Raw genomic sequence first — 20,620 nt, 5'->3', positions numbered from 1 at the left:
TTGATCTTTACCTCCCGTGTGACAGGTAGAAGAATAAGTTTCACTTATATTCTTATATTACTACTGCTTTTTAAAAAATCCTTAAAGTACATTTTCTGTAGCTCTTTTGGACACAGCTGTTCAGAATTTGGCCATGTAAGGACTATGCCCATTAGGAGCTTACACTACTCCTAGACACCAACATCAAATATTTTTTTTATGTTCACTTTCTCTCAAAAAAGACTTACAACATGTATTGTACACTTGCTTTGTTTTAGCAGCTGCAATTCCTGGGCCACCAGGTCCTCCAGGAGAGCCAGGGTCACCTGTGACAAGGAATCTGGTAAGACAGCAAACTATGGAAGTTTGTCTTTGAAAACTTTACTCGAAAGCTTTTGGTGGCTGTTGATAGAGCTGCTTGGGAAGAAAAAGTTGAGCTCCTGAATCTTTATTTATTAGAATGTTTTCTGTTTTTCTGAACCTCATAATTTTTTCAGAAGGGAAAATATATATAGCTAGGAAGAGTGAATGAAGAAGTCTGTCTATTGCCTTGTTAGTAAGAGCCTATTCAACAAATGCAAAGTAAGATTGGTAGGATGTTAAAGCAATGGAAAGGTGTGCATGTTGCATGTTCAAAGCAACGTCTCCGATGTGGCAACTTAATATGCTGAGCTACCAGAACAGTTATTCTGAATACCCAGTTTCCATGGAAGAAACAGTTTACGTTACTAGGTTAAAACCCAGTAAGCCAGTCGGTTACTTCTGAGAAAAAACTGTAGCTTTTCCTAAGAAATCTAAAAATCTGTAAAGCCTCAAATTGCTGTGCCAGAGAGTACACATAACTGGAATTGTTTATTTTTGTTACTAGGTCACTTAAGTCAGAGTTGTACCCTAGATGTTGATCTTGCAGAAAAGATACCTAAGACTTTATCCTGTTAATTTCTAGATCATACATTCTGAGTTTATGGGGCAGGGGGAAGGATAAAAGTTTGCAGTGGAGTTTCATTACCATTTTTTAACTTATTCATATTCTCATGTTATGATAGAAGAGCAAATTTTCTGTATACCTGGCAATCATTTAAGAATGCACTAATTAACAAGCAGACTTTCAGATCATCCACATCATATAAAACGGCCTAACATGAATGCAAGCATAAGTCACTGTTGGTGCTTTCCCACCATGGTGTCGTATCGCTGCTAACTGCCTTTACCCACAGAAGTTCAGGAGCTGACAGATATTACAGACATGGGAGAAACTGATGAACAAAGACTGATCCCCCAAGGTAGAGGACTGTGGTTGCAGACTGAGAGATACTTTCTTAGACAGGACGTCCCAGACCACTTAGGTCAAAACAAACATTTTAAAATCACTCTGCTAATCTATAGCAGGGTCTGCATGGTTTATAAAGCATCAATAGACTCATCTGACACCCTCAAGAAATGCGAAAGAGACAACATTCAAGTGTCAAGAAATGACGATCTCAAGAAATTTGCCACTGCTTTTCTGCTGCCTGCGATTTACATATGGACTGTAAAAGTAACCCCTCTTAGAGAGCACTGTGTTCTCACCTTCAGATGACAAAGATGTAGGTAATAGGTTCAATAGCCACATCTGATAGACTTCATTTTCAGAAAAATTGAAAAGTACTTGCCACATAATCTAGAGGCACCTGGAAACATAACAAAAGGGATGGAGTAAAATATCCTTAAAGAAAAGAGCAAAATCATCTTTTCCACCAATTCCACTTCTTCCAACAATGAACATATCTTCAGTCTTCCATGGATTTGTTCATCAACCAATTAACAAATCTAGAGTTTTAAAATGGAAAGACCCTCTGCTAAAAACAACTTTTACATTTACTTAGGTACTGGGCAAATATGATGGGCAGCTCACTGAGTCCCAATGATTTCATAACATTTATTTAGTCTTTATTCAACAGGTGACTTTTTTCAATATTAAACATTTTGCTTTAATCTCTTGATTTTAAAGTGGTTCTGTTCTAAAATACTGTCCAGACTAATCCTGCCGCAAGTTTTCAGCTTGCCTAAAAGGTATTACCTCATCTGAATTCAGTATATTATTAGTGCTATTTTTCATTCAGATGCCAGATTTGAAGTTATATGCCATGAAAATCAATAGACTAAATATCTGAACTGATCACACTAACAAGATCACAACAGCGGTAAGGAAAACATAACAATAGAGACAAATGTATGTAGAATTGTGTGTGATATTTCTAGGCTACAACCAGCCTTATCGAGTCTCTTCTGCACTCTGCCATTTTGACCCAGCGTGCTAAACTTGAGAGATGTAATCTTCTCACTCTGTGCAAAAGTATCTGTTGGTGAAGTGACAGTAAAATCAACAGAGTTATGATGCTGTTATGCCAAAGTAGCAAGATCTTTATGTTCTAAAAGCTTTTTGTATGAAATAAGGCAAAACTGACTTCATGAGCATTTTCTGCATAAGCAGCCTTGGCATTTATAAACTTCCTCAAATGAGACTTAAATTTAACATGCAAAGTGTTCTCCGTGTTCAGCGCTGTCACACAGGGTTTTGCATTTGTTTTGTCACTTGACAGGTTACAACGTTCCGAAACGTCGAGGGTATGTTGGAAAAGGTTCATCTAGTAGCAGAAGGAACGCTAATCTATCTGAGTGAAACCAGTGAGGTTTTTATCCGCGTTCGAAATGGATGGAGAAAATTGCAGGTATGATTGCACTGTTTCTCAATCCCTTCCAGTTCCCTTACTCCAAATGGAGTTGTTACAGATGTTCATGAAGGGGTGGAGAAGTCTGGGTGCAAAGATCTCTTTTAGTTCAGGAGCTGCTCTTAATATGGTTTTGTTTGCTTTTCATGTTGTGTTCTTTCAGCTTGGTGAGTTAATTCCTATCCCTGCTGACAGCCTTCCACCTCCAGCCATATCAAGCCATGTAGGTACAAAATATTGGACTGTCTCGGTGTGTAAAAACTGGGGAAGCGTTAGGCAGAACTTGCAGGAGGGTTTCTGCACAATATGATTTCTGTTGAGGCTTGTTAGTTTAACTTAAGTATCCTACCACTACGTAAGCTTTCAAATGGGTTCATACTGGCCAGCCAGCAGTCTGTAACCATTATCTTCTGAGACTCTGAATGCTACAGAGACAAAGCAGGATCTCTAAAGCTGTTTACAGGAAAAGAAAAAAAAAAAAAAGTATTCTGTTTTGTGACACTGAAGTCAGTCATGTCAAGTCCTGATCCCTTTCAAGGAAACTCAGTAAAGAGCTTCTGAAAAGCAGGTTTTCTTAAAAAGCTTGTAGTCCTGTATTCCTGCATTCAGGGTACGTAATTGTCATCTGTATGTAGCTTATCCCACGATGTGCTGAGGTCTCTCCTAAAGCCTCATTTTTTCAGTCTATACCTGCCTTCATTTTGCAGGTTATTGTACAAACCTGTATGTGAACATGCTGCCTGTCCCCCAAAGTCCCAGGAGGGTGAAAAACAAAAACTGGAGAAGGGACTGGGGAACAGGCTTCGTGGCAGGTTAATTCCTCTGACTGCGCAGGGCTGAGATAACAAAAGGGCAAGACGGTGCTAGGAAGGCATTGGGGAGAAGGGAGACAGCCAGAGAAAGCCTGCGAACAAGGAAATAGGAAAAAGCTGGGGGAGGTCAGAGAGAAAGGCAGTTAGCACACTGGGAAGATGTCTAGACCTCAGGTTGTAGGAAATGGTCTGCAGCCTCCAGCTGCCATCACGTGAGTTTCCGAACCAGTACATTCGCTGCCTTGTTACTCACGCTTCCCGTGACCACAGAAGAAAACTTTGCTGCTGTTGAAACAGCCATCAACCTCGTCAACCCTCTGGTCTCTACAATCTGCTTACTTAAGAGGCGGAATTACCGAGGCCTTCAGAAATCTTCCCACTGTCTACATTTGTTGTTTCTACATCCTCCTGACGCTTTCAGTTTTAATTTTTCTGAACCCAGCTTCTGCCTCTGCCAGGCCAATTCCAGGCAGGAGTCCACGACCCTACACTGTGCAATGCTTACACTCAGGTTTAGTGAAGCACCTTTGTCCAGGGCAGTATTCAAACATATGCTTAAGTGACTTTCTAAATTAATGATATGTAAATAAAGCATGTAGTTGTACAGGTTTGGTTTATTTTTCAGAGGCAGGACAGTTTCAGATTCCCTACTATTCAATGTTGGCTCTGTTTAGAAAACAGTTGAATGTCTACAGTTCTGAGCTGAGTAAAGGATTTAACGTATCTGTTTGTGTGTCTTAAAACAACAGGGATTTCAGTCTCTTCCAGCATTGAGTCCAATTTCAAACATGAATAATGGAAAACCAGCAGTAAGTATGAGAACTGTATCCCAGCTGCATAGCTGTGTTTTGAAACATTATATTTTTGCATTATGAGAGAGATTTGTAATATTTCCTCTTCAAATTCACATTGGAAATTTTCAAATACACTGGTTTAGACATCTTGAACAGAATTTTAAATGGTTCCCTCCAAAACTATTTTGGTAATTTTAACCCTTTTCCTATCTCATTAAAAAATAATAATAATAATTTTTAAAAAACCTGATTTCTAGGTTAGGAATACTTATTCTCTTAGTCACTTCAACCAAAATATAAAACATTAATTTTAAGCTAACAGCTGTGTTATTATTATATCAATAATATATGCTTCATGATGCTAGTTGTTCTTTGATAGACACTTTAGAATCTAAGCCTTAATTTAAAATACTTTAAAATATTTAGATAAAGACAGCAAGATAACCAAGTTACATCTTAAAAAAAAAAAAAAAAAAGAGCTGTGGCTTAGTTCCTACATTTATATTGTTTGACTCAGGCACGCTCCTCCTGCTACTTGATAACAGTAAATTTGTAAATGGTATAAGGTCACATCTTTCTATTTATTTCCATGCTTGTAAGATTTGGGATTTTCTTTGTGTGATAACTCCAATACAGCTGTTTGAAAAATCTTACCTCTTTTTTTAAAAAAATGAAGTTTTATTTTTTGAGAGCTTATAATTTTCATGGTTTTCTGACTGTTCAAATAAAAATATGTATCTCTGCTGTGAGCGGGATAATTTTAAAAAATGTGATGTTATGGCAATAAATGATGCTTTTATACCTGGTATGGAATGTACTAGCTATTGTGCTTGGGGATTTTTATAATTTATTTCAAAGATGTTTTCCTCATGTTATGAACCTAAAAAATTGGTGATTTCTCTTCTCTTTTTTTCCAGCTGCATCTGGTGGCTTTAAACTTGCCATTAGCTGGTGACATGCGAGCAGATTTTCAGTGCTTTCAACAGGCCCAGCTAGCAGGTTTGACATCCACCTACAGAGCGTTCCTGTCATCGCATTTGCAAGATCTGGTCTCAGTTGTGAGAAAAATAGACAGATACAATTTACCAATAGTCAATCTTAAGGTAAAAATGAGTGCTTTTTACTTGTTTTATTAAGATATACCGTAAGTGCCTCAAAATCTTGGAAAACAGCAAAAGCAGACGTTTCAGTCCAAATTGCACTTTACAAAGAAGAAGCTTTGCTTCATATTTTGAAGTCAGGGTCCAGGTTGAGCCTTTTGGAAAATGTTTATACTAGCAAGGAAACTGCATCGTCATTTCTCAAAGCTGGGCGTTATCTTCTACTTTCTTGTATGACCACAGAGTTTAGTACACCAAAATGCCTGTCTTTCCTCATTTTTAAATATAATGGCAAATTCTGTGCTTAGTAGTGATACTGGATTTACCTCAGTGAAACTGAGAGGAGAGTTTGAGCAGAAGTCTAGAACATGAGTCATCTTGCGGTCTCACATAAGCAGATGCACTCTGAAACTGAAGAAAACAAACCATGTCTCTGTAGTATTGGCTGGCTCCCAGCACAAACAGCTAAAGAAATCTGCAGGAATAACGCGCGATTCTTGGAGCACACTGAATGGATTCTGCTCTGAAGTGCATGCAAATGCCGATCCCTGGAGGAAAACTGGTAAAGATAAAGTTGTCCCAACTTCCATTGGGAAAACTCCAAAGCAATTTGAGAGTTACCTGACACAAAGCTTCTGCTTTAAATATTTGCAGCACTTGTCACAAAATTGTGACTTCATCACAATTTGTATTTCCATTACAAACTACTTTTATATTTTCTCTTCAGCTAGAGTAGTTATAAGCAAATCTTCAAATAACCACTCGGACAGTTAGGAGGAAGAGGAAGAGGGCAATGGAAATACTGGAAATAGTGGGTCAAGCTGAAGATCTGAGTTGAAGTCAATGGAGCAGAGACGTAACTGTGAATGGAAAGGCCAGAGGCGAAGATGTGGATTTAAGAGCTATTAGCACAGACATGATAGATGAGATGAGTTTGTTCAGAAGCATTGTGCAGAGATTGTGATGTGGAATCAGGAATCTGAAGTGTTTTTAAGTGCAGATAAGATTTAAGATTTACAGAAACCTTCCATAAAAGTCAGGTATGACATGTGGATTTCAGATTCATTTTGTTTTAAAAAGTGGCTTTGAAATTTCAACAGGGAGAAACACTTTTCAGTAACTGGGAATCAATATTTAATGGGAACGGTGGACAATTCAACCTTCATGTTCCAATATATTCATTTGATGGGAGGAATGTCATGACAGATCCATCTTGGTGAGTTTACATTACCATTTGCAAGTTTTACATGATATTTATTTTTATCTGATAGCATAAATGACAATAGCTTGAGTCACTAGAGAGCTGACAAAGACTCCTCCCTTCTCTTATACCTTCTTTCTCCTCCATTTCTGCCAGCCTGTAACTGGGATATCAGGTTGTGTTCCTTGCCTTTTGCTTCAAGCAGAAGGAGAGCAGAAATAAATTTTTATACGGCACGAACAGAGCAAAGTCAGTACATATATAGGCATGCAGTTGAATAACACAAAAAATAGACTTTTTTAGGAAATAACTTCTTAATATTACCTTTCAGGCCTCAGAAAGTAATATGGCATGGTTCAACTGCAAACGGGATCCGACTGGTTAGCAACTACTGTGAAGCCTGGCGCACAGCTGATGTAGCAGTTATGGGACAAGCGTCACCGCTGAAGACGGGGAAACTTCTTGATCAGAAAGCATATAGCTGTAGTAATCAGTTTATCGTTCTCTGCATTGAAAATAGTTTTATATCTGATACCCAAAGAAAATAATTTACCTGCTGCACATAAGAATATTCCATTTTATGACAGAAAAAGCTGACACTGAAATTTAATTTGTAATGATGTAAATATTCTATTTTTTGTAATTGCACATTTCAGGAAAATATAACCAAAGAAAACATACCTCAACACAAACAGTATTCCAGTTGGGTGGAACATCTAGTGTGTGTGAGGCAGACTTAAAGCTCTTCCTTCCACTTGAACTCCACAGGGGGTAGAAGATTTGCCAACAATTAACTCGCAGCCCCTTGTCCTTCTGGCTGAGCTGAAGATCACTTAAGGGCACCGGTCAAGGGTGGCCTGTGAGGAAAATCCCGTAGCCTGTCTTCTGAGCAGTACGGCTCAGCAAAGCCGCTGCTTCTTCACAGTCGAGAAGCTGCGTGCTCTTCCCCCAGTTCTGAAGGATGAATTTCACATCCCTGTCTCCCCTCTTTTCACTTGCCTGGATTTGAATACCCAAGGCACTATTCACATATATGAATGTACACATTTATCCCTGAGTGAATAATAGCAGGCTGTTAAATCTTACAAAGCTAGAATTTTCAAAAGAGTTTTAACAATATAGGTGCTCACCTCCTTTGCGTTTCAGTGGAAGCTGAGTACCTAACTCACAGAAGCTGATACAGATTGCAGTCTAAATATGCTTACGTATGACTTTAGCAGCTTGACCTCTTATTTCCACTTTTTCTTTGTAGATTCTTTGCACAGGGCTTTATACAGGATGAGTGAATTTCACCTAGACAAAATCTGGTCCTTATTTTGGTGCTATTGTCATCAGAAAACCTGAAGCAATGTTAATAGAAAACATCCTGTTTTACTGGCAAAACTGTGCAAAGTAAATGCAGACAAAAGAACCATCTGACCTTTATTTATTTCATTGCATACTAGAGGAAGTCATTTCCTGTCGTGACAGACACTGCTGAATGAAAGATGCCTGTCATGCTTTCTTTAAAATAGGTTTTCGACCTTGTTATGCCATTAAGTTATATGTGAAGTGACTTTCATTTTTGTGAATTTACCCTTCAGGTGTTCACATAATGAAAGAATTGTTAATTTAAACTAACAGCAGCAGTGACAGGAATGATCAGTAAGTGCTGATAGTCTTCATAAATGGTATCACTGTAAAATTTTAAGTCTCTTGTTTATATTTTCCTGGTGTATACATTAAACAAGGTATTTACTTATGTTTTATCAGCCAGTAACTATGGAAGTCAATATTCATTTGCCACCAAATAGAATATTAAATTACCAGATAGCTACTTTCAAAGAAAAAAAACAAGCCAGGTCACATTTATTATACTAACCTGATTTAATTATTATATAACATAATAATGTGAAATCCAGGTTTATTTTTCCAATTTAATATAAAAGCATATTTCCCAGGGTCAGCTGAATCATATCTTTTCTTTCTTTTCTTGGAAAATTCAAGATTCCATTATTAAAACATGTTAATGAGGCCAAGCCAATTTATATTACATCTAAACTGTATGCACAACAATTCGCTGCACTCATTTACAGTCTGTTCCCACAACATGCTGAACACTCTTGGGCAATTCCAAATTCCTTTAGTTTCCACAGCTGAAAGAGTTGTATATGTAGGGCAGGTTTTCACTGTGAGTCACAAAAGGTTCAAGGAGGACAATAAAGTGTTTACGCTCTTCTCTTCCGGCAGAAGCCATCTACCTAAATTGCTGGCAGACCCTCAATCCCTCACAGGCAGGAATAACGTCCATTTATGCTTGCAGCTAGTAATTACAGTCAGTTCTTGCTCTTTGGCTCCTGAGCTAGAGCCGGCAGTCACTGCGAGCTGGCTATTTCCTTGCCTAGAATTGTAGCGACATGGGAGGGGACGAGAGAGGATCACACAGAAGAGTCGTAGGGGAGAGAGAAGGGGACCAAAAACACATGCCGTTTTCAGGAGATACTGATCTAGCGTTTAGGCTGGGCCCAGGAAAAATATGTGCTGAATTCTGTCTGTACAGGTCATTTCACAGCACTAACTTCTCTCTGTATCCTGGAGAGCTGCTAGCGCTTGGCGGGAAACTGAATGGGATCTTAAAGGAAGTCCTAACGGTTGCTTCCCACCTCTACTATCAATCGACAGGCTATAGGAATCTATTGCACAGCCTTCAACTTAATACAGAGCGTGAACCATGCATCATCTGGGCTGCCACAGTGCTCGGTATACTTATGGTGCTAACACTCCAACCAAGGAGCTACCTGATCCCTGAATGACATGAGAGATCTGTCAGTAAGCTGAGGATTGCCTGTGGAAAGAGCACCTTCTGTCTTTTTAACCAGAGCCAGTGAGGCTCTTCGTACTCCCTGGGGTAACTGCAGAGAAACTGTACTGTTTGTCAAGAATATGACAAAGACAAATTCAGCCCAGCATTTTACAAGAAATTAGCCTTCCCTATCAAGGCAGAATATTTTTGCAGTTGGACCTGATCCTCACACAAAGGTCAGCTGCACCCAAGGAAGAACATTTGCTAATTCACATACGAAACTCTATGTAAGGCAAATGAATCACCAACACTTGCATCAGAGCACGGTTGCTGTAAAGAAAAACTGCAATAGAAGCCAATGTAAAATGAAGGAGTGAAATCAGAGGATCGGGCAAATAAGATCCTTCTGTCTTTACGAGACAGCTTTTGGTTGATAACATCCATCTGTTTTGAAGCTCTGATGCACTTTAAAAGAAAGAAACTAATACACTGTAAATTCAGAGGAGGTGAAAATATTACAGACCATCAGAACTCCAGGGCCTGGTTGATGAATGCTACACTGGTTTGAACAAAGAGTTTCTTGAAATAAACATAGCAGACTCATTTCAGCTGAAATGCGCATTTCTAGAAATCAGACTAGTAGATTTGTTATTATATGAATTCTAGGTGCAAGCTAAACCACCAGATGCCTGGTTTAAATCAAGAGAAATCCACAGTGGGATTTGCACTTCTTCAGAAGAATCAATTCTCCACTAAAAATAATTAAAACTTAATTTTAATTAAGCTGGTGCTTAAACAGAAGAAAAAAAAATCCCACTAACATTTAGGAAAAGTTAGTAACCAGCTGGAAAGGGTTATCAAATCATTACTGGAGAGATTCTTTTTTTTTTTTTTGTCATAAATACTTTAGGAATGATGCAAAATGCAGGAGTATATAGTTGAATATTCGCTACGGATTTTTTTTCTAATCCAAAAGGATTCTTTGTTATCAGGGTAAACTGAAGCATAAGACTTTTGAGTGTACAACATCAGATTGAACTTAGTTAGAATCAGCCCACATTTTTCAGCTGAAACAACACTCTCCACTGCAATATTTCATTGATTTGCATCAGATTTGCCAACAGCATTCAGTGAAAAGAAAGCAATAAGAGGCATTAACTGTGTCATTCTCAAGAGAAACGCTTTGAGTCAAGTGACATTTTTATTCAATTTTACTCACTTTTTAATAATCATAAGAAGTTAAGACTCCTCACTAGCAAATGAAAAAATACTTTGCTTTTCATTGTACATTTTCATCACTTCAAGGACCATTCTGTTAAGAAAATGCTAATACTGAAGCAAACCCTCCCCTAAAATAAGAAATCAGTTATCTGCACTGCTTTATGCAGCCAGAATATAACTCCTGCCAGCAGGACACATGTATGCTTACAAATTGTTAACTCTGATGTTTTAGAAGCAGCGAAGTACAATCTGTCTGAATTGATTGACTGCCTCCAAAGCACCTTGTGGTGTCATGCAAAGATTTTTAGAGTCATCTTTTGACTTGAAATAGCAAGAGTTTGTATTTTTTTTCTTTTTGATTTCCAGTGTGTCTCTCCAAATTGCTTAAAAATTGGTATGGGAGAATATATTTTTTAGTCTGATTAAGAAAATGGAGGGGAGGTGTACTGGGAGAAAGGGCAGGAGTGTGCATGCATGCACACAAATGCAGGCACACTCTTCTCCACCTAACTTTTTTTTGACCTTGCTACCTCAAACTCAGTGGCCAAGCTAGTCTTGAACTGCCTCATCAGCTTCTTTGACCTCATGCACACAGGTAAGTCCATCCTTATATTAGGATGGATGAACTTCTGATAGTCAGTTTACAAATCAGGGCCCAGTAAAAAAGTGGCTTCTCCTCAACTCACTTTTCCACAGTTCCATTTTTCCTGAGAGCCAGCATTCCTCCACAGAGTCTGTTTTGCACTGAACTGTGAGTATAAGCAGCAGATTGTAGGCACCCTACAATCCTGTCCTGTATATATCCATTGATATATAAGAGGCATGTAACCAGGATGCCTTTTGTCCTCTTCAGTTTAAGGATCTTTCATTTGGGATGTTGCAAAATATGACATGTTTTCATTGTTCAAGTCTGCACTACATTTCAGACATAAGCGGTTTATGGTGGTTTCCTTTTCACAAATGCTTCCTCATTCTGTACACAGAAAAGCAATGTCCAAAGAATAAATTAGGATTTTTTTACCACGGATAACGCTGCCTGGGGAACCTTAGCTTCATCTATTAACAAATGCTGCAGTGACTAAGGCAGGGGGCGGCCAGAGAGAAAGCATGAGCTCATGTTTATGGTAATAGAACGGTGCCCAAAGGAACTGGATTATGTCCCTGATTCGTTCGTGGAAGAAAATCTCTATAGAAATTAATCCACCTCAGAACAGGTTACAAACAATGTGGAGAAGACCAGCATGTGACTCCGTAAGAGTTAAAGTTAACCTAAGTCAGGTCAATCACAGATACGATCTCCTTTGTGTACCACGTCCCCCTTTCTGCCTTGTGCCCACTCTGGTTATCATGCATCCCTCAGACAGCACACTGTATCAAAAACAAACCCTGCAAAATAAAACCCATTTGTTCCCTGCTGATATAACTCCTTGATCTGGCTCCTGTGTGATGAGACATGGGCCAGTGCCAGCACATGGGCAGGCAGAATCACACAGCCATGGGTGCAGAGAGCATAATGCACAGGCCACTAAACTGTGGGAATAAAGCAAATTCTCGAACAGCTGAACACTAAGTGGGCTTTACTCATTTTGTACACTGAATAAGGCAGGGATATTATACATGTTAAATTTTTTTTTTTTTAAGTACTAAAATATGTAGATCCAAGTGGAAATGGGACATGGGTAATCTCAGTTCTGGCATAGCTCAACTTTTGAGTGCTTTACTTTGCAGCTTTGAACATTTCTTTTTCATAGTTTTTTGTATATGTATAATTTATGACATTCTTTATGCACCTAAATGTATATTCCTTGTATCTCCAAGGCCATCCCCAGAAATGCTAAGAAGTGTTTCTTCTCAGTTAGGCTAACAGAGAAAACCAATTTTGGTGTGTTTGTAGGCCAAACCATTTTTGAGAGCCGATTCAATCAGAAACTGAAACCATATACAAAATAAACTGCAGATAGCCTTCAAAACACCATATTTACACAGTCTTTGTCTGACCCTTAACAATGTCCTAAGAAAAACAGTACCTGGGACAAGGAAAAGCATTCAGCATCTCAAGAACATCTGTTCTTCTAGAAAATAAGAGCATGATAGATTGGACTTTCAATCACTTCATTTCAAATATAACTACAAAATGTGTAACCTTCTCTATAAACTGCCATGGAAAGATACTCAGAGATACTCTACCGTTAATATTTTGCCATAGTGAACAGTGACATTTTACTCCTACTCTTCTTTTTCTGTCCTGTAATATATTTCTTAGCTATGACAAAATTCATCCCAAAATTCATCCCAAAATTAGTCAGTTAGGCTGAAAAGATCACACACTCCCTCGTCATGAAGGCTTTTTCCTTCCCATCTTCTATTCTTTGTTAGAACTAATATATATATATATATATATATATATATATATATATATATATATATATATTCTTACTAACATTCTTTCCGATATTTTGTTGGCAGATGAATCCAGTGCAGTGTTGAATATTTTCCAGACATTCATTTAAAATGCTAGTTCTTTCCTTAACTTTATCCTAGTTTTAAGCTAGGAAATGCTCCATTTCTCCCGATTTTTCAGCTATGGCCACCTTTAAACACCACTGACAATAGGCAGTTTGATAGGGTGGGTGTCATGAAAGCACTTTCAGTACTACTACTGCAGAAATCCTGGGAAATGTAGGTTATGAAGAACCTTATTCTAGTCAGATGCAAGACTGAGGTCAAATTTGACTGGATAGTGTCTCTTTAACGTCAGTATCCGCTAGTGGCTCCTCTAGACTGTGGGAATAGGAAATACTTATGATGGCAGTGGCATGAAATTTAAACATCCTCTCAGATTTTAACAGGAATATTTATTTCTTAGCATCAGCCTCCTCTAGCATTTCCTGTTCTGTAGCTAGTGATGGACTCCACACAGTTTAACAGCAGTTAACATTCAGTAACAAATATATAAAAATATATAGTTGATACACTGTGACACACCTCACCACTTTTAGGCTCGCTACTTTATGAATTGTCATAGGGACAAATCACTACAGTATAGCAGTATTCAGTGTTTCATAAACTATAAAAACTAGTCCTGCTCAGAGACCAGAGACGAATTCTCATCTTCCAAAGTGTAGTACTACTATCGGCTTTTGCTGATAGTCACCCTGTATTGAGTTGTTACATGCCATAGAAGCAAGATGGTCCCCCAGAAAGGACAGCTATTTTGTCCTGAGTACCCAAAAAGGGACAGGGAATTAGTGGTACAAATTCATGAGGACTGTTATCTCCAGTATAGGTATTAGCTTACGAAAAATAGATCATCAAACTAAAGGGTGTTTAGTGAAGAGCAACAAATCAAACATTATATTGGATCAAGATGCTAGCAGATGGCAATCATCAGCAGCAGTTACCATTGAAATGGTGAGATACATTTGTCTAACACTGGTGTGACAGACACATTTTCAGCTTGAGGACATATCATTTTTGAGACTCCCTCTGGTATTTTCTGCTCACATCATGTGCCTTTCCTTTCAGTGTTAGTAAGCTAAGACACCAGTCCTATACTGAGCCCCAGTATGGCAGATCTGGGTTGCTCACAGGTGTGCAGAGAAGCTGCATGTACTAGAAAATGATTTTTTTTTTCCTAATCTTACTTCTTGCATCATGACCCATATGTAACCTATTCACCTATCTAACCTTCCATGATCAGAGCTGGCTGGAATAAAATAGGCTGGGGATTTGTATGTTGCCCCCCAGAAAGCAGGATGCAATTCATTTTGCTGGAGGAATACAAAACTATCTGTGAAGAAGGAGACTATTTGGTGTCCAGATTAAGCATCTATTCCAGTGGGAAAGACCTGGTTACAGCAAGGATGGCTGAGCATATAGATTTGGCATGCTCAGCTGGATAATTCGCATCCAGGAATTGGTGTTCTAGGTTCTACTCACAACTATGCTTACAGTGACATAATGCATCTTCCTGATTCTGCGGATTATCAAAGGGGATTTGTGAACTGTACAGAAATATTTGCAAAAATGAGTAATGGAGGGCAACACTAGAACCCTACGTCTCTTGGCTCCTAATTTAAAAGATATGTGAAAAAGCCTTTTCCCCATATAAAATATATTAGAGACATTTTACCAAGTGCAATCGAGCAAATAACCGAGTAGCAGGAAAGCTGTATGAGCTTGTGAGGCCCGTGACTGTGCTGGGCTGTTGCAGTGCAGAGTTTTTAAAATGAAAACAGAAATGGCTCATGACTTTAGGAGAAATTTGGAGCTTTATTAGTGAGTCAGTGGTTATCTTTACATACTGGGAAATTCTGAACAGCTTTTGGACAATATTCATATTAGATTGAATACCAGGGGAAATGATTAAATAGCAGAAAAATGGCTACCAGCAATCCTTTACGAGGACTTCTCATCAAAAAGACCTTTTTCTCCCTGGCTTGAGCTCATTCATTTTAATTATATGCTGAAAACCCCATCTACTTTCATAGACATTTGAGGAGAGTGCTGCCTGAGGAACTTGGCAATGGAGGTTGTCACTAGCAGAAAAAAGGGGTTATGAAGGGCATGATATGAATGGCATATTTTTCAGATTTGATTGTAGGAATCTTAAGTGTGGATAAAAAAAAAAAAGACATTTCAAATAGTCTATAAAGACTTAAACTGCATATCAATATGAGGTCATTCTTGATTGCCATCTCTCATTTTTTCCCTCACTTTAATTTTAGCAGCTGACATTCTTACACACTGTCACAATTAATACTTCATACTGTCTGAAAGCAGGATAGCAAGCTTTTAAAAGCAGTATTGTGGCAAATATAATTATAGCTGAGACAACATTCAGGTGAGAATTGAAGTAATATTGGGAAGAAAGGCAAAATGGTGCAATAATTTATTAACCCTCAAAGATAAACAACTTACACATTATTTAGAGAGGTAGAGCTCATGTTAGGATATAACAATTGATATATCACCAGATATTCACAAGAATGCACACTATAATGTAATCATTAGTCTTTTGCACCAGATACATACATAGACAAGAATATTTCCATATCCAGACCCATGGGAAATAAATACTTCCTCAGTCTAGTCTTGTACACAGATATTAAGACTTCAGTAACCACTGGTCAACAACCTGACTTAGAAAGCTAAGACTCTCAACCTGGAAAAACACCTGAGGCGGGGGAAGCAAGAAAATGGATAGTTACTGTCTACCAAAGAAACATTCCGGACTCTAATAAGAATGCCATGTTTGTTGTGTGTGGATATTGCAGTTGTTACTGGCTCTAAAAGAAAAATAAAACAAAAAAATCATTTACTAAGGCCATGATTTAAAAATATATCCTTCCAGGTGGTTCCATGGTGCAGATAAATGGTATTACAAATCATATTTCAGTACAAGAAACAGTTTAGTATATGCCTACCAAGAACTCAAGTTCTTGTTTTTACTTGCTACCAGTAAATTATGTTCAGAAGTTCCATACTAACCCCATAAGTATTGTACAATAATCAATCTAGAAATGAGAACAGCATGAATCATTACTTTTGTGTAGATTAAGCGATGAAAGTCTTTCCTGCTGGCGCTATCACTTGAAGCTAGAGGAATAATCAAAGACTGAAAAGATCTCAGAATTATATATTCTTGGAGAAGAGTTATAAACGCAGCTGCTCAAGAACTGGTAAAGTTCTACCATTGATTTCTACCATCTCTCTTTTTGCTAATTAATTTAATTGCCATCTTATTCAGATAGAGCTTGCTTTCTTTTATTTTTCTTTCCTGAGTAAGTACATACTCTATTACTTGATTTAAAGAACAATTAAGAAAAACAATATATCACATGCATACTGTTGAAACAGTGCAAAATAACAGAAGCGACAAAATGCCTTTAGAGTTCTCTACAGAAAATCACTATCTCACTGGCTTGGACTGCTGAAAGCACAACACCTTTAGGAGTGAATTCTAGCTAGCGTTTGCCAACAAACAGGTGAAAACTCATAGAAAACACTACCAAGAGATACTGCAGAAGGAATATTTTGAAACACCTGGACAGAACCTGCACTGTGATTGAAGGCTGACCTTCTCACAGCTAACGTGCGATATAACAAGCACTGAATTATGAGAGTAGTGGGGAGCATGTAGAAAGGCTAGAAGAGCTGTGGTGAAACAGGCAACTCTTCTAACACTATACAGAAGAAAGTATCTCCTCTCATACCTGCTTTGTAGAGCTAATAAATCAGTGTCAAGAGTTATGCATTGCTGAGAATGTGTTATTTTCTACCCCTCCTTTTTTTTAACTGTAGGTTTAAACTTGACTAAACAACGTGTTAGTTTATGACAGAGTGACAGAAGTTTTATTAGAAATTCAACTTTTTTTTTTTTTTTTTTTTTTTTGTTAAGGATGATTGAAACTTAATCCAAGCTCAGGAGCTGGAATTTAGAGCCCCAGACCTAATGCTCTAGGGTCTTAACAGCTTATCACCAGAATATCTGCTTCTCACTCAAAGAAGTTTTTTGTCTCCATTTAATGAATCCTTCTTCCACAGGAGAAGGACACAAGCTTGTCAAACCCACGGGGTACCCCGTTCCTAGTGGATACAAAGAGATCTACAATAGGAAAACTTGCTGCTCAGTGCACTGCTGAAGAGACATTAAATTTTGGTGAGTCATACACCCTCCTCTTCCCCCACTGTGGTTCTGAAGCCTAAATGGAGTCCAACCTGAAAATTAGGTTTCAATGCAGGAGAAAACAGACCTTTGTTGAAAAGCAGAGAACAGCAGAATGATATAAGTTAAATAAATAAATTGCAAGTGACCATCAACTTACTTGGTGTGGGAAGTAATAGAGCTCAAGCAGTTAAAAGCTGTACTTGCATAGGAAAACAAAGTATCCTTTCTTGATTAGAAGCAAGCTACTTTAGTGTATCTATGCTTCACTGTAGTTAGAGGTGAGAGACTCACGCAATTTCAGGGTTGCTATAGCAATATAAAGCCTTCAAACAGACAATGACGTACAGTGCACAGTCATTTCCAGACCCCATTGATGTCAGCCTGTTTGCTTTTGTTACCCCTCCCTAACATAACCAGTCTTCTTAGTCACTTCTGTGTTTGGTAACGTGTCTTAGGCTATATGCTTCTCCTTCCCTGCTTTTAGCATAAATTAAAGCAGTAACCTACTACTGGCAGTGTTAATGGCAAAAGCAAAACTCCTGAGCCTGACTTAACACAGGAGTTTTTGATATTACCACTCTTTAATGAGTTACAGTCAACACCATTTTCTTTAAATCCATTCATATCTGATTTCAAATGAGGTTGAATGCTGTATGTGTAGGAAACAAGCTTTGAGGCTAATGGACTCTAGAAGCTAGAAAGAAAGATTATGTTTGAGAGGTTTAATAGCTGCAGAGCAAAACTGTCATTACAGCAATCTGCTTAATTGCAGACTAAGAACTTACAACACTAATATATCCACAAACCTCTTAGCAGTAGAATAAGGAGCTTGTTAGCTGCAGGGACCAAACAGCTGCGCAGCGAGGTGGCGTATTGCTGGGCTGCCCAATTAATACCTCTGAGATACCTCTGTCGGATGTGTTTCACAGACTATAAATTAAAAGGAAAAAGGTTTCATATGACTTAAGGTTTAACTGACCTTCTGTTAATTAAGATCCTCCTGTATTTTGTTTTTGAGGCACTGATAAGGTAAATCAGGCACTGCTTATAAATGATATGAATTGAATAATTCTAGATATTTTATAAACCAGTGACTTCAACAAATTATTTTCTTTTGCCTTTTTATGATTTAGTAGCATCACAGATCTGTGCTAAACTTCCTGATTTGTGTGCTCGTAGAAAAGGCATGATAATGAACACCTTAGTCCCTTCTGTCCTGACTTGAGTAAAACTGATCAGCAAAATCAAGCACCACCTGAAATTTTTATTTTTGAAAATGACGTATTCTGTTAGTTTGGTAAATGACACATTTGGTATTTTTCTCTTGCCGAGTTCCCTGATGAACATAATTTGTAAATATCATGATACACTGACTAGTAGTTAAAAAAGCACATAAAATTTCACTTATTATCACGGAGAGAAAACTGTGATAAGAATTCTACAAATGCAGCTTTGCAATATTTGTACTTCCTCTTGCACTAGGACTAACTGTGCATATTTATCGCTGAAAGATAGTTTCATTATATTACTGTTCAGATGTTTTCAGAATTCTTTGCTTTATTAGCCTAAATATCTCTTACATTGAAACACAAATAGAGCTTTTACTGATCATCATTAATAATATTTCCTACCTTACGGCCATAATCTTTCACTTTAAAAGCTAAGAGAGATTTTATTTATTAGTGCCTGTGTTCTTAAGTAAATCAGCATATAAAACAAGGAATTTCATATCCTTGATCTTAATTGAAGACTAAAAATTTATGAGAAAATTTTATGTTTTGTATAATTATCTATCTCATCATTTGTCCCTTTGCAAAATTGGTTATACTTTAATGATCCATGTAGTTTCTTAGTAGGTGTTTTTCTTGCACTACAGAGTTTTGTTTGAACCCTCCATGCAGTCTGCAGTGTTTTGCTTTCCATCTTCTAGAAAGCAATCATAAAACCCACTCAAAAACTGACAATAATTATTACAAGAAATAAAGCTAGCACTAAGCAAACCTCAATTCTTTCATCTCCCTCCCTGTGGGAGCTGCATATTTTATATAATGCCTCTAAATGCCATATTCCAGTTCAGAAATTAGTAATGAACCTGTGTTTAAACTGCAGATATTCCCTGTAAAATAGCCCGCTCTACCTAATCAAAAAAGTAAATATTTTTTTAAATAGACTCAGTCTTTTTTAATGATCTAAACAGATCTCATAAGGCCAGATAATTTGGATTTTCTATGTTTTTTTGCATTGTGTTCTATGCATTAGCAAATGATGAAATTTTTTGCGCCTTTCTATAACCAGAATGGGGGAAATTCAATGAATTATGACATAAATAAGGCGAGGTGATATGACTGCTTCTTGCTTGTTCTTCTTAATATCTTTCCACTGATTACAACGTTGTTTCCATTCTCAGGAAGCACCTGGAGAACAAAGATGGGCTAAAGTAGACAAGAAGTGGTCTGAAGGATTCCCTTGCAAGACAATGCTGCAGCACAAACACTTACTGTACCTGGTTAAAGTATCATAAATACACAAAGGTGAGGAGTTGCTTTCTATCAGACTTGAAAAATTTGTTCAGTGAAATCAATCTTTTTCATGTTATTTTGGCAGAAAAAGGCCAAGCAGTTACCGTCGTTTTGAAAAATATGAAATTGCAGAAGAGCTATTTTCTTCTTGAATAAAATATCATTTTACACAAGGGCATATCTTGGAGGCCGTTTGCTGTGTCAGATTTCCTTACGTTGAAAGGGTGTTAAATTATCCTCTCAATTTGGGAATGAGCTTTTTCAGTCTGTAGGAAAACTGAACTGGGGTAAGCAATGAATTTGGGAAGTCCAATTGTTAAGGCCAGCACTAGGGGAGCAGGAAACTCCAAGTACATTAATCGTAAGCAGAATGTTGGGAGCTCCTTTTTTCCTAATTAAAGGCTCAAGCTGATGAGAAGCTAGTAATGGCAATGTCTGAGGTTGGAACCGAGCTGAGCACAACTTGCAGGGTGCCATGGTGAGGATCTGAGTTCTGTAGCATAATGTCAGTTTTGCCTCAGATCTGCTGTAAGCCAGTGTCTTAAGAGACACCCAAGCACAGCCTTCACTATTTTGTCCTTTGGATTGAAACTTTTTCATTGTTCCATTTTCGCAAGGAGTATGCTATGTGAATATCTAAAACACGAGCTAGCCTCATCTGCCTAACTAGCATATTTAAGGATGAATGTAACCAGGTATGTTCATAAGTTCTCCTGATTTTCTGTGGATCGGCATTCGACTGTTTGCAGATACAGGGGGAAAAAGCTGACGACTTAAATCTTCTCAGGCTGTCATTTGTATTTCATTTTTTTTCTTCATCCAACTGCTCTG

General features: G+C 37.9%; 1 protein-coding gene and 1 long non-coding RNA gene across 4 annotated transcripts in view; one reads left to right on the top strand and one right to left on the bottom strand.

Moving 5' to 3' along the window:
- The window catches only part of COL15A1 (collagen type XV alpha 1 chain), a 155,462-nt gene extending 147,117 nt beyond the window's left edge, over positions 1–8,345 (top strand). For 2 of the 3 annotated variants that reach the window (XM_068931313.1, XM_068931311.1), the window contains 7 exons: positions 258–322; positions 2,562–2,690; positions 2,854–2,913; positions 4,252–4,311; positions 5,214–5,399; positions 6,497–6,612; positions 6,929–8,345. In XM_068931313.1, coding sequence (XP_068787414.1) covers positions 258–322; positions 2,562–2,690; positions 2,854–2,913; positions 4,252–4,311; positions 5,214–5,399; positions 6,497–6,612; positions 6,929–7,145 — 833 coding nt within the window. In that variant the 3' untranslated portion in view covers positions 7,146–8,345. The remainder of the gene's footprint in view (positions 1–257; positions 323–2,561; positions 2,691–2,853; positions 2,914–4,251; positions 4,312–5,213; positions 5,400–6,496; positions 6,613–6,928) is intronic. The other variant, XM_068931312.1, reaches the window with a different exon arrangement.
- The window catches only part of LOC138065942 (uncharacterized), a 56,576-nt gene that overhangs the window by 32,985 nt on the left and 2,971 nt on the right, over positions 1–20,620 (bottom strand). The window contains exons 2-6 of the long non-coding RNA XR_011138949.1: positions 18,077–18,200; positions 6,922–7,102; positions 5,723–5,807; positions 1,549–1,649; positions 228–305 (exon numbers count right to left, since the gene is read on the bottom strand). This is a non-coding gene — a long non-coding RNA (uncharacterized lncRNA). The remainder of the gene's footprint in view (positions 1–227; positions 306–1,548; positions 1,650–5,722; positions 5,808–6,921; positions 7,103–18,076; positions 18,201–20,620) is intronic.

Source organism: Struthio camelus, chromosome 2, assembly GCF_040807025.1.
Source record: "Struthio camelus isolate bStrCam1 chromosome 2, bStrCam1.hap1, whole genome shotgun sequence".
NCBI lineage: Eukaryota > Metazoa > Chordata > Aves > Struthioniformes > Struthionidae > Struthio > Struthio camelus.
This window is presented reverse-complemented; position numbering and strand designations above follow the sequence as displayed.